This window comes from Typopeltis vanoorti, chromosome 11 (genome assembly GCF_054136105.1).
Source record: "Typopeltis vanoorti isolate ZY-2024b chromosome 11, IOZ_Tvanoo_1.0, whole genome shotgun sequence".
In the NCBI taxonomy this organism is placed as follows: Eukaryota; Metazoa; Arthropoda; class Arachnida; order Uropygi; family Thelyphonidae; genus Typopeltis; species Typopeltis vanoorti.
The window spans coordinates 59,185,874-59,209,147 of record NC_143559.1 but is presented as its reverse complement, the minus strand read 5'-3'; the positions used below and the strand labels follow the sequence as shown (position 1 = coordinate 59,209,147).

At 34.7% G+C, this 23,274-nt stretch overlaps 2 protein-coding genes across 2 annotated transcripts in view; both read right to left on the bottom strand.

Moving 5' to 3' along the window:
• LOC150101616 (glycogen phosphorylase-like) overlaps positions 1-23,274 on the bottom strand; it is a 253,929-nt gene that overhangs the window by 168,128 nt on the left and 62,527 nt on the right. The gene's annotated exons all lie outside the window — the stretch shown is intronic.
• LOC150101617 (serine/threonine-protein phosphatase 2A regulatory subunit B'' subunit gamma-like) lies at positions 8,827-10,522 on the bottom strand. The gene has a single exon (XM_090400486.1). The coding sequence runs from the start codon at positions 10,318-10,320 to the stop codon at positions 8,986-8,988; it is 1,335 nt and encodes a 444-aa protein (XP_090256612.1). The 5' UTR covers positions 10,321-10,522; the 3' UTR covers positions 8,827-8,985.

Genomic DNA, 23,274 nt, shown 5'->3' with positions numbered 1-23,274 from the left:
ATTAAATATAACCATTATGGTGAAGCAGGCCTCTCAGTTCATGTGCTCAACACCTTACACCAAATCAACTGGAAAAGCACCCGCTCTTTACACCATACAAAAACCTGGTATGAAAGGAAATTTAAGGAAGTCTGCGAAATCCTGATAAACCACCCAAATATCAACAACAAAGATGGCATGAAAATTCCAAGGATCTGGAAGGCACACATTCAGCCTACCTAATATATAAGATCCAGCATAAGTCAGGACTCTAGCCAATCTTCAGCTAGTATTAGAAACCATTCCATACCAACTGGCTGGAATGTACATGTATAATCATGACGTTAATATATGTATATAGATAGATACATAGACTTGTTGTTGCACCCAATGTATTTCTACAACCAACAGATAACACTAATAATAGGACTTAGCATTGATGTATAATTTTTTTTTTTTTTCGCCAGAGGTCAGGCCAACAATTGTTGTAGCGGTTGGTCAGTAACTTTAACAAACCAGTTTGATTGTAGTGTAGCTTGTTTTCTGTGTATAGTGTGTACGCTCCAGAAGATGACCTTGATATAAAGGTCGAAACGTCGAATCGAATGTAGATTTTAGTTATATTAAACTAAAGTTTTTATTCAAACATGGTAGTTGTCTCCATAATTTTCAAAAATGTAATAATAAAATTGATAAACCGAAGGAAAAGGAAACAAAAGAGAAATTTACCAATGAACTGAAGAATAGATTCTCAGTTTTGCAGGAATCAAATGGTAATGACGAGGAAAATAAGATTGAAGCCAACTGGGAAAAGTGTAAAGAAGCTTTTAACAAAACTGCAAAAGGTATTTTAGGGATGGCAAATGGAAAGTCACACAAAGAATGGATTACAGGAAATGCATTAAAACTAATTGAAGAAAAGAAGAAGATTAAAGAAAAAATAACTCCAAGTCAGAAAGATTATACAAAGAATATCAGAAGCAATACTGAGAAGTACATAAGATGGTGAAGCACTCTGCCAGAAATGACAGGAGAAACTACTATCAGCTGTTGGTCGATAATGCTCAGAGAGCGAATGATACCGGAAATCTTGGTGAAGTTTATAAAATTATAAGGCAACTTGGTAGAACCTACCAGAAGAATGAATGTGGAGTTAAAGATAAAAATGGTCCACTACTACGGAGATACTAAATGATTTCGAACTTGATGTAAACATGGGAGAAATCACAGTGCAAGAAATCATGGAAGCAATTAAGATCCAAAAGAATAGAAAAGTAAGTGGAAATAATAACATTAGTACTGAATTGCTCAAAGCTGGCCTAAAAACATCAGCAAACTATACTGTATAAACTGTTTGATTTCATCCGGACATCTGAGTACGTGGAAAGAATCACAAATAGTCAAAAGTGATCTCACGGACTGCAACAACTGGTGAGAATCAGCCTACTGTCAGTACCATCAAAGATCTTCACTAGAATTATAATATATAGAATAAAAGATAGCACTGAGAAAATATTGAACAGTGTGGAACTAAATTAAACTACATATCTTAACATCATTAATTTTACTAAAGCATTTGACAGCATAGACATGGAAAATCTTGAAAATTTTTGGATTCCCTGACAAAATAATAAATATCATAAAAGATTTGTATAATGGAAGTAAAGGACAAATCCTAGTAAATGGAACAACCTCCAAAAGTTTTGATATCAAAACTGGTGTTAAGCAAGGCTGTGTCATGTCTGGAAAGCTTTACATCATTGTCAAACTGAATAAGGCGGCACACCTTGAAAAACCTGAAAACTGGAATAAGAAGGAACATTGATACCGCATTAGAATATTTGGACTATGCTGACGACATTGTACTAATATCATCTAGAATTGAAGACATGAAAATTAAGACCACAAAGCTAGAGAAAACACTGCTAAACAAATAGGCTCATACATCAACAAGAAAAAAAAACAAAAGGTTAAAAATCAACAGTAAAAAGAATGATCCAATCTTTATAAATGGAAATAAGTAGAAGTGACAAACACTTTAAATTACCTCCGAGCAACTGTCAACATGGAAGGTGATACCAACGAAGACATTATAATAAGAATAAAAAAACTGCTACACATTTAAAACTTTACAGAAAATTTGGAGATCATCAAATATAAAAATAAACTTAAAGCTGCAAATTTTTAATTCAACTGTTAAATCTGTATTACTTTATGGAAGTGAATCACAGAAATTAACCAAACAACAAGAAAATAAAATTGATGTCTTCCAAAGAAAATGTCTTTGCAAAATTTCCAAAATTTACTGGCTAAATAAAATTTCAAATATTGAAATATATTACAAATCAAAAACCAAAATCCATCACAATAGAGTTAAAGAAACACAAATGGACATGGATAGGCCATGTATTGAGAATGCCAACATCAGAGCATACAAGAACAGCACTGATATGGGTGCCTAATGGCAAAAGGGAGATGGGAAGACCTAAAACGACATGCCGCTGGATGGTAAATTGAAGAATGAAACAAATTAGGATGGTTGAGCTGGGAGAAGGCAAGAGAAGTGACACTGGACCGAAGACGATGGTACGCTAAACTCATGGCCTCATAGGTGTAAATAGAAATAAGCAGCAGTAAGCAGTCAAGATAGATCTCCCCGTGTGTTCGTAATACAAGTTACAAGAGCAAGGAATCTTTTACACACCTGGACAGAGAGAGAGAAAGTAGTGGATCTTTAGGAGAACAGATAAGGGCAGTCAGTTTCAAATGATGTGATTTAAGGAATGCATCTCTTATAGATGTTTCTAAATGGACCAAATGGCCCAAAGTTGAATGATGTCTTGTGTATGGGAGAGATCATTGCTTTCTAAATACTAGAGAAGTAGGGTATTAACCATTTTCTCCAATATCTTACAAAGACAGCTGATCACAGCAATAGGTTGAGTTGTTTGCCTGTGTTGGATTTCTGGTTTTGGGATGGCAATGACAATTGACTTGTGCCAAGAATCCAAAAACTCTTCTTTAGTGTTTTATTGTATAATAAGAGAAGGAGATCCATAGAAGGTAATGGAAGATGTTTTATTATCTGATAATGGGTGTCATCAGGACCTACTGCAGTAGGGGGTGAGATAGTCAAGGAGCTCTTTTTAGTTTCTCATTAATGAATGGCTGATTATATGGCTCTAACTCATTGCTAGAAAAGCTTAGCTGCTGTTTCACTTGTTACACATTCAATATTAAATAATTCAAATGGATATGAAACTGTTGCTGAGATTCTGGCAAAATTTTCTTCCAAAGGGTCTGCAATAGCTTTGAGATCAGCAACACATTCATTATGTTCCAAGGTAAAACAGTTCCTGAACTTAGGCAAACGACTCAAAAACCTCGAACAGCACATCAACGCTATGAATGAAACTTTTTTCCTCCAAAATACAAGCACTGGAAGCTAAGCTCAAACTAATTGACAATTAGTAGCGCCACAATGCAAGTTCACCCTTGCCTACAAATAAACTCTGCTAGCTAATTGCATCAATGGTACACACTGATGGAAGCCAAAAAAAACAAAAATAAAATAAAATTCAACACCATTATTTTTAATTTTCTGACAGAAAACAGGAAATCACTAAAAGAAGACATGAAATTAGCAGAAGAATGCAACATCGATTCTAAAAATATCATCAGGTGCCATAGTTTTGGCCCACCCATAAATCAAAGAAAGGATGGAACGAACTTTCCATCCTCATAAAAGTGACTTGTGACATGCCAATAAGCACATCTAAATTAATAACAGCAATCAACAAGTTCAAAGACACTTGTCCCCAATTGTGCACACGTGCTCAACCAGTTCTAATATTTGCCCAGATAGAACAAAGTCATCAACTTCAAAAACAACTAAAAGATAAATGTCAAAATGGAGAAAACAATTGGATCATAGACTACAAACAAGCTGAATTAGTAAAAAAATCAAGTGATGCCATTAGTAGCCATCATGGAGACCAGTATGCAGGCACTGCATAGGAAATGTGCAAGACCCTTGTGGTCAAATATATGCCTCACAGAACCTTGCATATCCACTTCACCAGCATCTGTGGCCTAAACTCCAACCTTAATAGTGTCCACTACCATCTTCAATCTACTAAACCCCACCTACTCTTTCTGCCAGAAACTCAAATCTCACCTCCCACAGTACATCTCAACCTTCCTAAGTACGACTCCTTTCGCCCCAAGGGTGGCGCCTGCATATACATCTGCTCTGGCATACCTTGCCAGAAAGCACCTAACCTAGAATTGCCCAACTCTGACCTTCTTTGGTTAAAAATATCCCTTCCCAACCTAATGAAATTCATTTGCTGTCTATATCACTCCCCTAATGCACCCAACAACTCTGAGGCTCTTTAATTCCCTCTCCTTAAAAATTGATTTTCTCCAGTCCCACTTTCCCAACAGCAAAATCATCCTCCTAGGTGAGTTTAATTTCCAAACACTAACTGGTTTTCCTCCTTCAGTTGTACAGATCTTGCAGGCAGAGATAGTGAGACATTTGCCATTGCTAACGACCTTACACAATTTGTTCAGGTGCCAACCAGATAACCCAAACCACTCCCCAAATGCCCTAGATCTCTTCCTCACCAGCAACCCTTCCAAATACACAGTGAATGTTGTGCCCCCCCCCCCAGGTAATTCTACCACAATTTAATGCTCATCTCCCCCCATGCAACACAGCCACTCCCACACAATAGTTTGGCATTTTAACAACACCAAGTGGGATAGCCTCCACAACTTCTATGCCTCATTCCCATGGTTGTACTATTGCTTCCAGCCTTCCAACCCAAACATATGCACCGAACTTATCACACAAAGGAAAGGGGGGGGCATAGCCACCCCCCTTTCAAGTCTTCAAAATTCGAGGCATCAGAATTCAAGGAGAACCGGCCTACCAGTCCAGAACACGGGGGGTTGGGTGCCATAGGCACCAGGGTGGCATAGCCCCCCCCCTAGTAAATCCATAAAACAATTAGATACTTATTAATGACCCATCTCTTACCAACTCGCTCGTCCCCTCTTTTGCAGATAATGATTTCCCCACTATGTGTATTCTACAAATATTTCCATGGGAAATGTTCATCTGAAATAGTATCAATAATTCTCTCACTTAGTACTAAGCTTGTTGGAACACGCACAGCTGCTACTCAACATCCCTTCACAGTGCACCTTGAAACCCACACAACAGGTTTCTTTTCCTCCTCTTTCATCCCCGCAACTGCTGTATTGTGAAACAATCTTCTCTCTGTTGTGTTTTCCAAGGAATACAATATACAGTCTTTTAAATCAAATGTAAACAAATTCTTCCTTTCCCAACCCACCACAATATGGTACTAGTGTATTATAGGTTGATCAACAACATAAAAAAAAGCAAACAAACAGTGTTCTGCATCTGCCTTTCTTTTTCCAGATTTTACCCCATACATTTTTGCACTGGTGGTTAATTGATTAATCAAATTATTTACATAATTTGATTAATCAATTATGTAAATTGGATACATGGCTGTATATCTTGTAATTCTGCAGCTTTGTCTTTTCTGAAACCAGCTATTCCATTTTTGAGATTATTTCTGATGCATAAATCTAATAACCTTTGTCCTTTATTTTTTGTTTGACAAACCAAATGGGCCCAAATTTTTTCTACACCTGCTCTTTCTTCTCCAACCTGTACATTAAGATCTAAAATAATTACTCTTATTCTGAATAGAAACCTCCAAAATGTTCCTCAAATAATGTCTTTTCTTCCATATCTAAACCTTGTGGTTCATATACCTGGAAAGCGAGATTCGTTTTCCCATTACATTCAGTGGTGAGCTATGGAAATTTTAACAAAGGGCTTGCAAGTCGAGCAAAAGAAAAAAAAAAAAAAAAAAAAGTCTAACTTAGCCCTTATAATACTTATATTGCGAATTTGTAGAGCTTCTGAACAGATATGAAAATTCCTGTAGGATATCAATCATTATAATAAATTTAGTTTAATCCTTTATCCAAGTGGAGATAAAGGCAGAAGGCAACTTCTGCCTGATATCTCCACTTGGGCCTGGCTCCCACTGAAGATGCTTCAAAAAAGGTCGAAACTAGTCTGGGTAGTGGCCCTTCCCTTAATGCATAACATTATACATATCCGCAAGGAGATGTGTTTTGCATTATGGGAGATACTGAGATAGAAGTGATGTTAGCTTGCTCCACCTTCAATGAGTTGCCCGGTGTTGTACCAACTTACCCCAGTCCTGAAGATACTTTCAGGTGCGAACTTTGTTTGCTCACACTTGGATAAAGGGATTAAACTAAATTTATTATTATCAATCATGCTAGATCTTTCAAAAATTCCAAATTGAGAAGTCGGTTTTAAAAAGCCCTTATATTTATCGTTCGATGCAAAATGCTTGCATAAAGCTGGGTAATTTCTCCACAAAGCAAGAGCCATTCGTAAACTGCAAGCTGCCAATCGTGGTCTAAACACACGGCCAATCTTTAAAATTTTGATACCAAGATCTTTTGAAATCGTATTTAATTCTCGCTGATTTTTTGGTGATTGATGATAAAAGCATATAATTTATCTATAAATATTTCAAAGTGATTTATTTCTTTAATGTTTTTTATCGAATTGTCTAATGCTAAGTGTAAACGATGAGTGCAATGCCAAATCACAAAGTTGGGAAATTTTTGTAGAAGTTTGATTGCAACACCTGATTTGTTTCCTAACATTACACTAGCTCCATCAGAACAAAATGTAATGAAATGATTTTTTATATACTTATCAGAAAATCCATAATAAATTATGAATTTAAAGTAGCATGTATACATTCCACAGTGGTATTTTCTAGTTCTACAAGATTATTAAACATGAAGAACAAGGGGCTCGCAAATTTGAGAAAAATTTAACAAAGGGCTCACGTGAGCCCCTTATAGCTCACCACTGATTACATTCAAATACAAGCCTCATTCTATCACTAATTCAATCACATTCCAAGTCTATCATTTACTTCTGTACTAATGATAAAACTGACACCATTTTTTGATCATCTGCTCCTTTCCAAAGTAAAATAAAGTCTCCTCTTATATCATTCTTCCCTTGTTTTTTCTATTTTGTCTCACTTAAATCCAAAACATCTAATTTCCTCTCCATCAACAAGATCCACTAACCGCCCCCCCCTCTCTTGACCCATTTTACATTCAATGTACATAAATAAAAAACTTTATTTACTAAAGTTTTATTTATTATTTAATAAACTCCAACATCAGCATGCTGAGTTTGCATCCATGTTCATTTTAATTCATGGCAGTCTTTTCTATGATGACCTTCACAAGAAAGTGTTACCTGCTATTTTATAAGCATGCTATATATTTATTGGGTTTTAAAATAACTGCACTTCAAACACGATTGAAATTTTTTAAGTCAATCAAACTAAGTAAGTTACTGTTCTGTTTATTTTCAACATCTGCACTTTCGTCGTCATCTGGCAGCATCCTCTAGCAAGAGGGCTGCAGCAGATGAGCAGCTCTTCTCCATTTCTCTCTGTCTGTCGCTTCCATCATTCTTAAACCAGTCCATTCCACGATGTAATTAAACCACTCTTGTTGGTCTTCCATGTCTTCTCTTCCCCTCAACTTTCCCTTGTAATATAGTTCTTGTCAGGTGTCTGGAAGAACCTCTCAGAAGATGTCCTGCAAATCTAGTCTTTCTTTGTATAATATTCTTTAACAGTGTTCTTTCCATCCCAACTCATCTTAAAACTTCTTGATTTGATATTCTTTCTGTATAGTTAATCTTTTCCATCTTTATATAACACCACATTTTCAATGCATTAATTCTTTCCATATCTCTCTTTCTTAGTGTCCATGACTCACTTCCATAACTTGCAATACTCCACACTGTTGCTTTAACTATTCCAATTCTAATGCCTATTTTAATGGTCTTGTTTATTAAAATTCTCTTCATTTCCATAAATGCCGATTTAGCTTTACCTATTCTATTTCTAATGTACAACTCTGAAGTTCCTTTCTCTGAGATCCAGCTACCTAAATATTGAAATCTTTCCACTTCTAAAATCTTTCCTCTACATCTTATTTTTACATTATCTCCTATTTTTCTACCCATTATCATTATCTTGCACTTTACATTATCTTTAAATTCGATGGTGGATGGTGACAAAGTATTATGATGAGCTGCCATAGCAAACTCTTACATGCTGAAGCAGATAACTAAAGTTTTACCTAAGTTGAAACTTAAGCTGCAAATATTCAAATTCCTATATAATAAATTTCAGTGTACTGGAATGGAATAATCAGAGAACCATAATATAAAGTATGATTTAAATATAGTATAATTTAGATATATAATATCTTTATAATATATTTAGATATACAATTTAAATATAGTATAATCAAGTATAATTTCTTTACTAAACACACCCAGTAGGTTTAATGAAATATACAATAAAATGCATAGCTAGGCTGGTAAAGTATTTGTTGTTAATTTTTCATTCTATTGAAAAATTAAGTTTCTATATCATTATCAGATTTTACATAACATTCAGGAGGAAGGGAGGGATGATTCCATTCTTTGGTAAAAGACAAAAAATAAACATACAAATGACAAAGTTACTGACTGAACTATTATGCACTAAAAACTGCAAAAATACTGCTATTCTTTTTCCACAATATCTGCATAAAAATTTGTATTGATATTTTGTATTTATAAATAACTGCACTGCAGTAGTTTCCAAATGAAAAATGTCAATTAACTTTAGTCTTCTGTCCCTTAGAAAAACTAAGTGAATCTGATTTCAAAATTAAATCATAAACACTGCTTGAAACTTTATTCAAAAATACACACACTGTAAATGCCATAAAATTTTCAAAAATTCATGAAAGCAACTTGAAGTTGAAATACAATTACTTGCATGGGTAATTAATATACACAATACTAAAAATAAATATCACACCTTATTGTTTATTATACTATACTTCAGCTTCTTCATTAACTTCAGCTATTAACACTTCTCTGTTTTCATAAGTCCAGAAGCCATTGAGATCAATAAGAATACTAACAACAGTATCCCCCTGTCCACAATTAATCAAATCTTGAAGAGTAATCTGAAGAGGATTAACAGGTTTCACCATATCAAAGATTTCATCTTTAACATCTTCAAAAGATACTGGTTCTTGCCCATGAAGTCTTAATTGTTCCTGTATGGCTCTAAAAAAATAATTCAAAGAGAATAGGCTCAGATATCTTGTATTCTGTACATCTAATATGCGAAAACAGTACTGAAGGGCTTGGGGTTCTTTCCTATTCTCTAAAGCTAAAACAAAATCTAAATAAGTTTTATAGTCCATTTCACCGTCATAAGTAAGGCATTCTTGGAACACTCTCTTAATAAATACATTGGTTAGCATTCCCGTACCATATCTTGATAATTCTTCTTTGCTAAGCATGCCATTATGATCTTTGTCCAAATTTAAATACTGGCCATAAACTCTAAGTGCTGATGGTGCTGAAAACCAGTTGGTTTCTTGTGCATCTTTGGGTAGGTCTTCATCTCTAAGTTCTAATAAGTCATCTAAAAAACTGCATGCAAGAATATCCTGAATTTTTACCTTTCCTGTTCTTAATGGATCTAAAAAGAAGAAAAATTTTCTAACAGCCGTGCACACATAAAAAGAATGAAACGACTTTTCTAAACCATCTAACTGGGACAAAGTCGGTATTAATTCCATTATATAATTTTCGAGATCCGATTCACGAAGATATCCTTGTCCAGCAACATCATATAGTGAAAGACCTATTCTCGTTTGATGAAGCCACACTTTTCGCATTACGTAATTGAAAAAGTTACGAATCGAAATTCTTCCGTAGGGATCATTCTGTAAAAGCTTGGCAAATATTTTCGCTGTGAAATACATACTACATTTTGATCCGGCCTGTTCTGCTACTTTTCTGAAATCTCCATAACTAATCATCTCCTCCTCACCCACATGGGGTGGGGAATGGTTTTTATCCAACAATACCCACAATGCTTTCAGATCATCATTATCTAATAGTTCTCTACTTCTTCTCTGAAGAAACACTGCTCGGGATTCTTCGCGAAGCTTCTGTTGTAAGATCTCATCTTCTGCTGGTAACTTATAATAGAAACGAGGTATTGAATTTTTGCCATTTTCCCCCAAGCCCTTCCAGTCAGCGTATAATTTATCAAACTTTTCTGTACAGTCCTCTGAATTATCCTGGTTATCTTTATTAGTCTTTATTGCCTTCCTTTTGTTATATTTTCTTAAGCAATTTGTGATATCCATAGTAAATCATATTTCCCTCCAGGTTAAACTTATAATAGTTATTTCATATTCACAGAAGATGCACTATTCATATGCCAGCTAGCATACCAGAAGCTTTAACCGATAACTCGTAGATTTGTTTTTTTAATTTTGGTGTTATGCCTAAATATGGAAAGAAAAACTAACACGATAATAATCAAACAAAGTACAAAGCATAACACGATTCCACCACCGCCATGACTACTTTGATAAGTTAAACTCAGCACTAGAGCGCCACCATAACCAAGATAATGACGCAAGTCGTATATTATCATAATTTAGTTTTTCATTTACTGTATTTGCAAACGGAGAAATTATAATATATTAAATTTTTTTCTTTACAATACATTATAAATATAAAAACAGTTACAGGAAATCCTTACAATTGGTATTTCCATTTATTCTATCATAAATGTTGACAAAGGCATTTGTTTGAGGAAGTAATAAAACAATTAAATGAAACAGTTCGGAGAATCCATGCTTGGTAAATATTGGCACAACTGAAAAATTAGTACTTCAATACTGACATCCAATCAATTCTTTATTCCATATTAATTGAAATTGCCTGTTTGCTGAAATTTGATTGTATGATATAAAATAATTTACGAAAGCAAGAGAGCAGGTGCAATACTGAATCAGTCGGGTATCGGTTCACTTTGCTGGTACTAATTTTTGCTCATACAACAGCTCACAGCCAGATTCTACATAATGATTTTTTTTTTAAGCAAGAGGTTGTAGAATCTCTTATAATGGAACGACAGCTGTTTCTCCCCAATTTCGGCTTTAAATGTGGGGGGGGGGAAGAAAGTAATGTATGTTTATAAACAGATTGATTAAAAGGGCTAAAGAAAACTCTTTCATCGCCGAATATTCATTGCGCAATGATAAATAATTATAATAAATTGGTTATGATAACAAGGATGCATTATCCAAAGAATATTGCAGTAGGAAGACAGCCTAACTGAGAACTTGGTGTCCCAGATAAAAGAAAACACGATGACAAACTTATTTTCTTGAAAAGCTACCTTCCAATTTATTCCTGAAGTCCTCAGACTTGCAGCAATGAGTAAATTTCATTCTGCATTCTAATATATAGATATATATCGATACTTCCCTATGTGTTGATCTGCAGGCTAAATTTATATACGAACTCGTAAGTTCTTATATAAAATAAAACATTTCCTTTTATAAGCATTTTATAGTTATAGAAATTCTTTTGGGCTGATTTATAATAAACTTTTGTAAAATAAGATTTTATCTGTTTAATAGAGTCTCATATCATTAAGCAATAATTTAAAGCACTTCATGTCGAAAAGTGTCGATCCTCTCAAGCTCCAAACATACCGAACCAACTTTTGTCTATGTCCTACACCAGTTTTTCTCCACCTCCTTACTTTACCTATCCTGTTCGCTCCCTGCAGAGCATAGGGCCTCAACCATCGACTTCAATCTGACTCTATTCGATGCTTCTTTTTTGATCTCTTTCCAGGAACATCCCAGCCATCTTGTATCTGTTTCTAGTTCTCTTCTCCATGTTATCATGGGTTTACCTCTTTTCCTCTTGCCCTGGGGATTCCATTCTAGTTCAATGTTTGCTATTTCTTTGTATGGGTTCCTGATTATGTGACCTATCCACGTCCATTTTCATCCACCTCCAGTATCTTCCTCAAGCATTTGTTTATGTGGACCTGTATTTTATTTATGTTTTCCTTTGTTAGCATCATGTCTCAGCTCCATATTGTAAAGCCAGTTTAACATTAGTTAACCTACCCCATTTGTTGCAAAAAGATCTCACTTCATTCTCCTTGATAAAATTCAGCTTTTTGGATGTTTTCCTGATTCACAGTCGGACTTCTTTTTTCTTTTTGAGCTTGTATATCTAGCCTTGAGTGACAAAACATAATATGAAGTCCCCTCAACCTCCCAAAACTCTGTGGGTATCCTCTTCCATTCCATGTGCTATTTCTCAACTATACAACTCAAAACACTATATAAATCCTAAATCTAGCCATTCTTAGAATACTGCTCTCACATTTAGGGTGATGCATCAGAAATATTTAAAAATGCTTGATGTTATATCAAAAGGGGTGGGTCCACTTAACAAGTCAATCACCTCTTTCCTAGAGTATATTTATACTGTAGGTGTGATAAGAATTTTTTTCTATTAATTTTATATATATTTTTGTATCTTTCAAAAATATTTTTATATAATCCAGAAACAAAATATGCATCTTTTTCAAGCCACTGTAGGTCCCCGAGTGAGCACGGAGATAGTCACAGAAGGTGAAATTCATCTCCAACCTAAAGACGATCACAAACATTCATGCCAAGGATGGAATCAAACTCAAAAACAGCAATGCTACACCAAATCAGAGTTGATTCCTGGTAGCACTGTGTTTAGGCGATCAGATAATCGGAGATATCAGTCATCCACTGTAGTTGTAGCCAGTGGACTTCCTTCAGAGTTCAGGGTGCTGTTTGTGACTCATGGAATTGGTTTCACAATCTGCGAATCACGGAAAGACGCACATGCAACCATCTGGCTACATCCTGGCCTCTGCTCTAAAGACTGCTCACCACGTGAATTCACCTGTTAAATGATGTGGATATGACTGCAAGACATCATTCTTGCAGCCACCATATCCATGAATTTTGCCATTACGAAATAGAAAACTATTCTTATTATTATTCGTGACATCTCCAACTCATCGCGGGAGGACACCTATTGTACAACTCTCCGTCTCCACCACTACACCGAACCTCTACTACCAATCATCTACATCAGTGCCATCTACTGCCCAACATTACCACAGTTAGTATTTTTGTCTGTAAATTGCATGTGTTCTGAAGGGCCGATTTGTCTGAATGCGGGATGAAAAACCCGAGTTTCAGGAAGGAAAAACCCTGCTATCTCCGTATGAGGTCGGCTAACTCACCTTCGATTGAAAAAGTCCATATAAAGATCCCTCTCGTCATGGCGAGACTCGAACTTAGGCCTTTTCCAATTGAAGGGCGCAACGTACCGTCGTTCTTCCAATTGCGCTATGGAAAGTTTTTATCCCCCACCCTACTTTTATCAATAAGCACCTCTGTAACGCAATTGAAAGAACAACGAACATTGCGCCATTAAAAAAAAGATTCCTTTCGTCACGACAATAATCTAACGCAGGTCTTTTCCTACCAAATGGCGCAATGTTCGTTGTTCTTTCAATTGCGTTACAGAGGTGCTTATTGATAAAAGTAAGGGAGGGGGAATAAAAACTTCTTAGCCCACCCACGGCACGAATGAACTAAAAGTTTACAAAAAAAAAAAAAAAACGTTTCGCAGGGAGGTAGAAGCTGCATTATTTATATATACTGTATTTGGAAAACAATGCATTATACTTAAAAGATGCTTCCAATTATTCTATAAATAGCAATTATTGTGGCCATACAATTACTGTACACGCCCACAGATACGAGACTCTTCGACACTTCTGCGCATGTCAGAAGAAAGAGAATCCATTCTGATATTAGGTTAATCACTGCGCCCATGTAGCTCAGTGGATGTGGCGTTTGCATACCACGGCGCTTGACCGCACAAAGGAAGATTTGCTTTCGAATCTAGTCTAGAAGAGATTTTTCTAAGCCTTTTTTCGACCAGTTCCAGAGTTCGTCGATCTCTGGCAGGGGCAAGAGAGTTTTTCTCCCGGAAACTCGGGTTTTTCGTCCGTAAACTCAAGAAAATCGACCATAGAACCCACATTATTTCAGACATTAAATATATTGTGTTAGGGACCACGAGATGGCGGCACTTGTTGAGCCGTCTCTCTTCACTGTGTGCCGCTTAATTAGTGATAGCCTTGAGCCCAGCTATCTCTGATTGAACTGCCCACAGTCTCTAAAAGTTAGATAGAGCTAAAACGGCCTCACCTACGAAACATTTTTTTAATTCCCTATACGGGAAAAAAAAAAGGCGTTAGCTGATTTTTTTTAGCTGATGAGTTTCGTGGGATGAGTGTTTATTATTATACGTCGGAAAATTAGCTTTTCTTCTATAAAAATTCTACTTCTTAAAGTGGTAACTATTTTGCTTGTACGACAGTTGGAAAATTTAAGTATAAAGCACGTGATTTTGAGGGTTAGTGACCAATTCGAATATCTTTTATTTCTTTCTCCCCTTTAGCATGAACTATTATCGGCACATTGCCAGCCTCGGTTCTATGAAGTGTGGACCTACAATAAGTATATTATACCTGAATTACTCGTAATGAAAAAGCGTGTAAACCAGGATTTCCCAAACTGTGAAGTGTAACTCCCTTGAGGAGGCGGTACAGACAGAGTCCAAGGGCGATGTGAAGAACTTTTTAGTTGTACATTGTTACAATAAATCCACCTTTTCCAAAATTCTAATCAATTACATAGTAGCAGAAAAGACACAAACATTGCTTTTGCTTACGGCAGGCTTGTCGAAGACCTACAAATCAAATCAGTTTGGATTTGATGGATGATGATCTCATCGAACTACAGAGCAAATTTTTGCTAAGGCAAAATTTCGTTAATCAAAATTTTGATGAATACTGATGTTCCCAAATGCCTGCATATTCCCAGTTTTTGGCAAGTATCGCTATTTTAGCCTTAATCCCATTTGCTACAACCTATCTAAGCGAATTTGGTTTTCAATATTAGTCAGTGTGAAGACGAAGTTTAGAAATTGATTGGATGCCAGACATGATATTCTCCTATCACTGTTCCTCGATTTTATGTCCTAACTGGTCGAAAGCAGCAACATCTCATTAAAGCGGTTATGAAGAATTACATAATTATTTTATAATTTTTTAAGATAAATAATTATTTTTGTTTCATTTGACATTTTCATTTTTTATATCTTTACTGAAAATAAAGTTCATTTGTATTGTTTTCATTGTTCATTTTTAAGTCTTTCGATTTTTAGGGGAGGTGTGTACATTAAGATTGCACTAACGGCAGGAGTTCCGGCAAAAAGTTGGGAATCGCTGGTTTAAACTTAAAGCAACCTCATTTCATGATGGGTTTGTTTCCTAATATTTGTTACTTTTAGCTGAAGTTTGTTTCGGAGCTTTAGAGTTTGTAGAGTTTAGAACTTCTCGAGTTTGGAAAATTTGCTACGACCGAAAAATTTAAATTAAAAGAAACAATACTTGGATGAACAAAATCAATTATTCCTTTATTGTAATCTAGATTTGTTTTCTTTCCTGAAATGCAAAGATGTGAAACATTCAAATATAGTAATAGGGAAAAGTTGTTATAGCATCATTTTCAAGATAATTTTTTATTCACATATTTTATTCATCTCTAAAATCTCTCTTTCTTCCCCTTCTCCAGAGAGCCATTCCGTTGCACTACTGCTTTGCAGTTATTTTTGTTCGATACTCATAAAATTGCAAATTGCATTTTCATTTTTATATACAGGCATATCCCAGTCATACAACACATTAGATCCCAGACCACGTCATATGACAAATTGCCTTTCTTCCCCCGCTCCCTCACGTATTTGGTTTAAACATTTTGAAGTAGTCGTGTGTGTGTGTGTGTGTGTGTGTGTGTGTGTGTGGACGTAAAAAAAGCAATTATTTACATCAGTTATGCAAACGAAAAACAAAATTTTATTTTTAATAAAAGTAATGAGGTCAGTTTAGTCTGAAGCTAATCTCAGGGTTAATATACGCAATCGTCACTAAAATTAATCATTTTAATCTTAGTATCTGAAGTAATAGGTTTACGAGTTATATCTTTTCACTTGAAACAACAGAGGTACCCTTACTTTGTTTTTAATAATGACAGATAAAAACTCACAAAATAGTTATAAACATTTTATAATGGAACGTTTTGAAAAGACACTTAAATAATGCGGTATTTGAAGGGACACAGTCCCTAGAGTTCTAAGAACAAATAGAATAGAAGTGAAATGGATGTGCAATCTCATTAAACAAGAAATCCAAAAGATGATGTGGAAGGAATATCGTGAATATCTTTTCACTTCCACCAATGTCTCAAAGTAAGATAATCTCACATAAACATCATATCCAACAGCATGTAGAAACATGTCTGTGATTCATCTGTACGAAAGTTTCATTTTGGAAGGAACGGTCAGGGTTAAGGCGAGGTAAACAGTACTATAAGGAAAAACAAACGAGTCAAGTGTCTTTGCAGTTACGGCAATTAGTTCATCCAGTGCAGGTATCGTATTGTGTTGTGATGTTTGGCATCCAGGAAAGTAAAGTAAAATAATGGGTGAGCCACAAAAGTCATTGAAATTTTCTTTCTTCAGGAAAATAACATGAGACAAAACTCTTCACATAGCTCTAAAAGGATGGAAACCAATTATTATTTTAGAAGACACATACATTGTGATGTATTTATCCAGGACCACTTGGGAAAAGTTACGCAGGAGGGTGTCTGATATCCTCGGCTATTTGCAAAGACGAGTTGACTATGAAATGGACCTCTGTGAGTGTTATATTCTGAAATGCAAAGATGGGGAACTAATACTTGATTATACAGGAGCTGATGGAAGTAAAGTTTTTTTCTATTAGTTATGAAGAAGCTGAGAGATTTTCACCAAAAATGTACGACATTGATAATTATCAATGGGTGGGAGGCATGGTGTCATTTCCAGATTGACACAATATCAAATGTAAGGAAGTGTGCTTACCATGGTATCTGATTTAAAAACTCTTTTGCATGACCAACTATTTTGATGTAATGTAACCAAGAAACAGTGAGTAACAAAAATTTTATTCATTGAACTCTTTGGAAAATGTTATGAGTCTAAACTAAATATTGCAAAATATTTTTTGGTAATTACATGTTTCGAATTTTTCTCAGTGAATATACTTGTAAATAGTATTTCAGCAAAATAAAATATGCGTTTGTAAACTTCAATAAACAAAGATATGTATTTTTGTTGTGTTTTTCCACAGTGAATTTTTACTCAGTTATTCTGATTATAACTTGATATTTAAATCCACAACTTTATACCTTAATGCAATTCTGTTTAATTATTAAAAAAAATCACAACTGTGAAATTAATCCCAGGAACGGGAAAAAAGTGTTGAAAACTGATAACCATGTATTGATTATTTTAGAAATTGTCTAATGCTACCTATTGACATTGTTTGAGTTATCTGAAAACAATTCGTTCACGTAATCGAAAATCTGAACTGTTAGAATTTGGTTGTTTTACAGAGCGATAGCAGATAATTAACCCAAAACGTGACTTTAACTCTTAAAAGTTTGGTATAGAAAAAATGTTTGTACTCTCCAGATAACACATATACAAATTTTACCTTTCCCCACACAAAATAAGATAAAAACACACCAACAGTATATCCAGCAGCATGTGAAAACATGTTATTGAGTCAGCTGCTCAAAAGGTTCATTTTTGAAGGAACGGTCAGGGTAGGAGTAAGGTAAGGTATAGTATAGTAAGGGTAAACAGTACTATAAGAAAATACCATAGAGTCGAGGGACTTTGGACTTAAGGTAATCGTTCATCCACTGCAGCTGCTGTTTTGTGTTGTGGTGTTTTGTGTTTGGTAATGTAAAAATAATGGGTAAGACACAAAATTCATTGCAAGTCTCTTTGTGAAAAGTTCTAATTGTTTAGAATTTTGTAACAGAAAGTTAACATAAAATATAAGATCAGAGCTAATAATCAGTGAAATAATAATAATAAATAACCATTTATTTGTGGTGCCATATGAGGTAATCTAAGAAGAAGAATGAAGGGAAAAGATTATGAAAAATCGACAGTGTGAAAAATACGAATTTTCGGTTATCATTGCTATAATTGATTGTCAATTTATTTGGAATAAGACTTCAAATTTATTTCCTAAAGAAATTTGTATTTCTGATGGAATTATTGTAAGATATGCATTGACAAATACACCTTGTAGTTGGAAAGAATTACCTGAAAGAGTTAAAAAACAGAATTCTTAGTGAATAAAATATAACCATCAGCTGAAGTGGGAAATTGGTTCGCTATTTCTGGACAAACTAAGAAATTATATGATAGAATCAACATGTAAATATCAAATATTACTCGCCAAAGGAAGAGAATAATCAAAAACATTAACGAGGTTAACAGGGAGGCCTGTTCTTGATTTAAATGAAATTGGATGCCCAAAACGTGAAAACATAACATGTACTTATAAAATGCTTTTGGAAACATAACGAAAGATTCTGTGCTTTTAATAATTCTCAGAAGTATATGTATTGGTTTCAAAAAAATAAATATGCAACCCTTAATTTTACTATGGTAATAAATTCCCAACGATCACCAAATGAAAATTAACTTTCAGATGAGAGTCACATTGTCAAAAACCACATGATGGCAAATCCACAAGCATGGAAGAACCTTTGAACAACAGTGCAAATTTAACAATAAGAAGATTAAGGAACAAAAAAAATAGATTGTATTTTTTGTTTTATTTATTTTCTCTATGTTAGATTCAGTAAATAAAATTTGTAAATAATATTTCATTCAAATAAAATGTATAAATTTAAATAAACAAATTGGGTGTTGTTGATGTGTTATACAAATTAAGTAAGACCATAACATTTTTTTTTCTCCTTGTAAAATTTCATGCCACAAACTAACCACTTTTTTTTTTTTTTGAAAATCCACTCAATGAAACTGTGTCAACTCTTGGAAGCAAAAGGAAATGGGTATTAAATTAATAGGCAGAATTTTAGTAGAGAATATTTCACCTGAAAAGTGACAATTTATTTATTATATATGTAGATACCTCCAATAGACTAGAAAAAACAATCGTACTTAAGTACGACTGATAGAATTTTTATTTACAAAGGGACATTAGATATTTTAACCCATCAAGTTACTAAACTCTTAAAAAGTTTGTTGTATAAATAAAAAGGTATTATCGTAGCATACAGATAACAAGTGAATCAACATGCATATATCAAAAAATACTCTCCATTGGAAGAGAAAAATCAAAAAACATTAACGAACTTAATAGCCAAACCCATTCTTCATTTAAATGATACCAAATGATGAAAACAATATGTGCATGAATTTCAAAACTTTGAAAGGGTGATAAATTTCTTGTTTGTTGTGATCATAAATATTTGTATTGGAAAGAATATCTAATACAATAATTGTGTTAAAATATATGTATATAAATGTTAAGGTGAGAGGACAACAGTCAATAGGAACTAACAGAAATGAGTTTTACATGTTTGAACTATGTAAAAACCATAGTTCAACTTGTTTTGAAATGTCACATGGAGAAAATCATATGAATTACACGTAAGCACCAGTGGCAAATCACACACTACAAACATCAGCGCAAATGTTAAATCAGAAGAATAAGAGAAAAAAATAGTCTTTTTCATTTTATTTTAATTTCTGTATGTTAGATTCAGTAAATACAATTTGTTAATAATATTACAGTCAAATAAAAGGTAACATAGAAATTAACAAAATTATTACAGAGCTAATATTCGTTTGAAATAAATTCCAGTTTCCTAGCAACACAAAATGTAAACAAACAAACAACTCATCTACTTGAAAACAATAATTGTATAAAATCCTTAATCAGGAATGAATAATTTTAGGATATGTGTCATAAGAATTTTACACTAGAAAAACAGTCGTACTTCCCCGAACTGATAATACTGCGCAAAACATCAAAGCAAGAACATGAGTCATGAAAAAGGTGACGTTCGGATTATCAAACCCTCAAGTAAGACCAGGAGAATTCCAATCCCTACCAGTCAAAGTTCACAAGTACACACAACAATTACCGATCGCTGGCGAATATATTAGTCAGCAAAAGACACTTTGAGGTTACTCACCACCTTGGGAATAAAAACATACTATGACCCAATGCTAAGGAATTAACAGTGTACCAAACGGACAGAAAATCTAAGGAACAAAAATCAAATAGCTTTTCAGGTTATTACAGATATTTCGTTCTTTCAAGATTGTGTGTTTGTGTGTTGTGGTGTGGATAAAAATTAAACTATTTTGAAATATCTATTTGCATTAAGAAGAATCATTCTGGAAAACTGTAAGTAATTTCAATTATCATTAGAATTTCTACAATACATACAAAAGGTTCTGTAATCCATTTAACAGTCCGTTTATTTTAATTTATTTTTAAATGCCGTAGAGACACCAGCATATAATTAAATTATTCAGAAAAGCTCGAAACACGGCCGCCACTAGACTCTACTCTAAGAATTCCTACCCTTTAACAGGAAAGAAATACCCCAAAATGTATTGGAAAATTAGTACAGCCATCTGTAGACAACCAAGCACAAAACATGGCGACAATGATGGATGTGTGTCACCCTGGGAAAATTCCAAGATATCTTATCTCAAAAACATCGCCCACAATTCCATAGCCAAACCAAAACACCATGTGATATCACAGAGAGACATGTTCCCCAGAAATTTCCAAACACATAACGTCTCGATTCTTATCTCTAAATACACCAAGGCATTAAACGAACCAAACACACCACGTGATGTCCCTGACAGACAAGGGCCACAGCGAAATTCCAAACATTCCAAAATCTATAATAACAAACATCCACGTCACGATTCCTTATCTTATCTTGATCTGGTCAGAAGTGTCCCACCAATCACGACACGATTCCTTATCCACTAATATATCTCCCTTTTCCATTCAAAACAATAACGTCACTTATCTTCATCTGATAACAACAAACATTCACGTCACGATTCCTTATCTTATCTTGATCTTGTCAGAAGTGCACCACCAATCACGACAAGATTCCTTATCTCTAATCATCACCCATAATTCCATACGCGAACAAAACAAACGTGACGTCACACACACATATGCCTACAGGGAAATTCCAAACATTCCAATCTCATGAAGTCATGCCCACAACTAATCACGTCACGATTCTTTATCTTATCTTGATCTTGTTCCAAGCACCTGGACTACTACTCTACTGATCACTTTTGCCATACATATCAACCAGATGTATGTAACATGGCGCACAGTGCTACTACTACTATATTGGACGAGGAGAATGAGGTTGAAGAGCTGTTGAATTGAATCACCTGGATAAGAATTCGGCAATAGGGATAGATGGATTATCAGCAGGTATGCTAATGGAATGTTCAGCCAAGTGGCCTAGCCACTTTGGCTGAACATTTATGAGTTTGTATAACATGAGTCTCAGCTCAGGAAATATACTGCAGAAATGGAAAGAATGTATGATAATTCCATTGTACAAGGATGGTGCAAAAACTGATGTGCGAACTATCAACTTGGCAGTATCTCTGGAATGGTAGTGAATATTTTAGAGAAGTTGCTAAGAACTTGCCTACAGAAATGGGTAGACAAATATGTTATACTCTGCAAACAACAGCATGGATTTACTAAATGGAAGTCATGTCTGCACAATTTGCTCATATTTTATAATAATGTTACGGCTGAGTTGGATAAAAGAAATGGATACATTATGATACTGTTGGACTTTGCTAAAGTATCTGATAGGATATCACATGAAAGGCTGATGCATAATCTAGAAAATAAGGGATTTGAATAGAAACTATTATCTGAGATAAGTGGGCGGCTGATGGTCAAGTATCAGAAAGTGTATCAGAAAATGTGCCATTTTTGCTGTATTAATTGAGAGACCTTTAGTGGGGGAACTGCTAAATTTCACAATTAAGAGAAATAAAGTAATGAATATGTGGTTTAGTTCACTCCGGTATAAATTTATTGCACTAAGAAATTTAAAAAAAAAATAAATAAATAAAAAATCAGTTAAGCACTCCAAGATTATTGTCTATTTAGGAAGTACAGGGCTTAACCTTCTGCGTGTTTTATATACGAGGATCATCTCAACATTTCTGCACACCGCATGGATGGCTAATGGGATGATGTTTCCACCTTCACGTTAGTTAAAGCAGACTGAGTTAAGAAGGTCGTAGATTTATTTTCTGCTTCTGGCATTCTTCTTCATTGAAAAAAGATTTCAAAATGGGAGAAGAATCTAACCTGGGTAGGATATCGCATACGTTGCTTTATGTGAAACATGCGGGTTCTCCTGTTACGCAAAGTATCTGATCTTATAGATAAAAGTACTGTGGGAACGCTTCAATACCATGAACGAATTTTCTGCTCAGGTGATCCGAGTTATCAAATACAAACAAAAAAATCGCCTGCTAACAGGAATACAAAACTAAACATCAAGCAGCAGCCAAAAGACAAAATGCAGATTACGTTGAAGACTATAAATGTATTTTTGTCAAATATTTGGTTAACAGCAGGAATATAGTTGCATAGAAACTTTTGAAACGACTAATATGTATAACAGGGCCATATTTAAGCCTAGATATTTGGAACCATAGGCAGTTGCCTAAGTTTTTTCTTAAATCAGTTTCCCAATCTTTTGCGATCCCCTTTTATAATCATAAAAAGGCATTTTTAATAGGGTAAAGAAAACATATTAAAAATAGACTTTTCAGAATATAATTCTAACCTAATATTTAATTGACCTAACATTTAATGCAATGATTGTATTAATCCTCAACATTAAGTCTGCTTCTTGCCTTTGTTTTGATATGAAGCGTTAAAAATCCACTCTCGCAGAGATATGTAGAGGCAAATGGAAGTAAAACTAGAAAGGCAAGCATGGTGACGTTTGGATATGAGTGATGCATAGCTCTGGTGTGCTAAGTCAGCAATTTTATAAAACAAATTACGTGCTGAGGAATTGTTCTGCAGATCCAAAGAATTCATCCTGTACTTCATCGAGAATGCTGGCTACATTCAGTGAAGCTGAGAATGGGTTTCGTACCAGTGCAGCAACTTCTTCTGTAAGCTCAGGGAAGTACCGCAGAAATTCCATACAATTGCCGAGTAATCTCCTCCTTCAGATTCCTCTACCACACTGCAGAGTTTGTTAAAC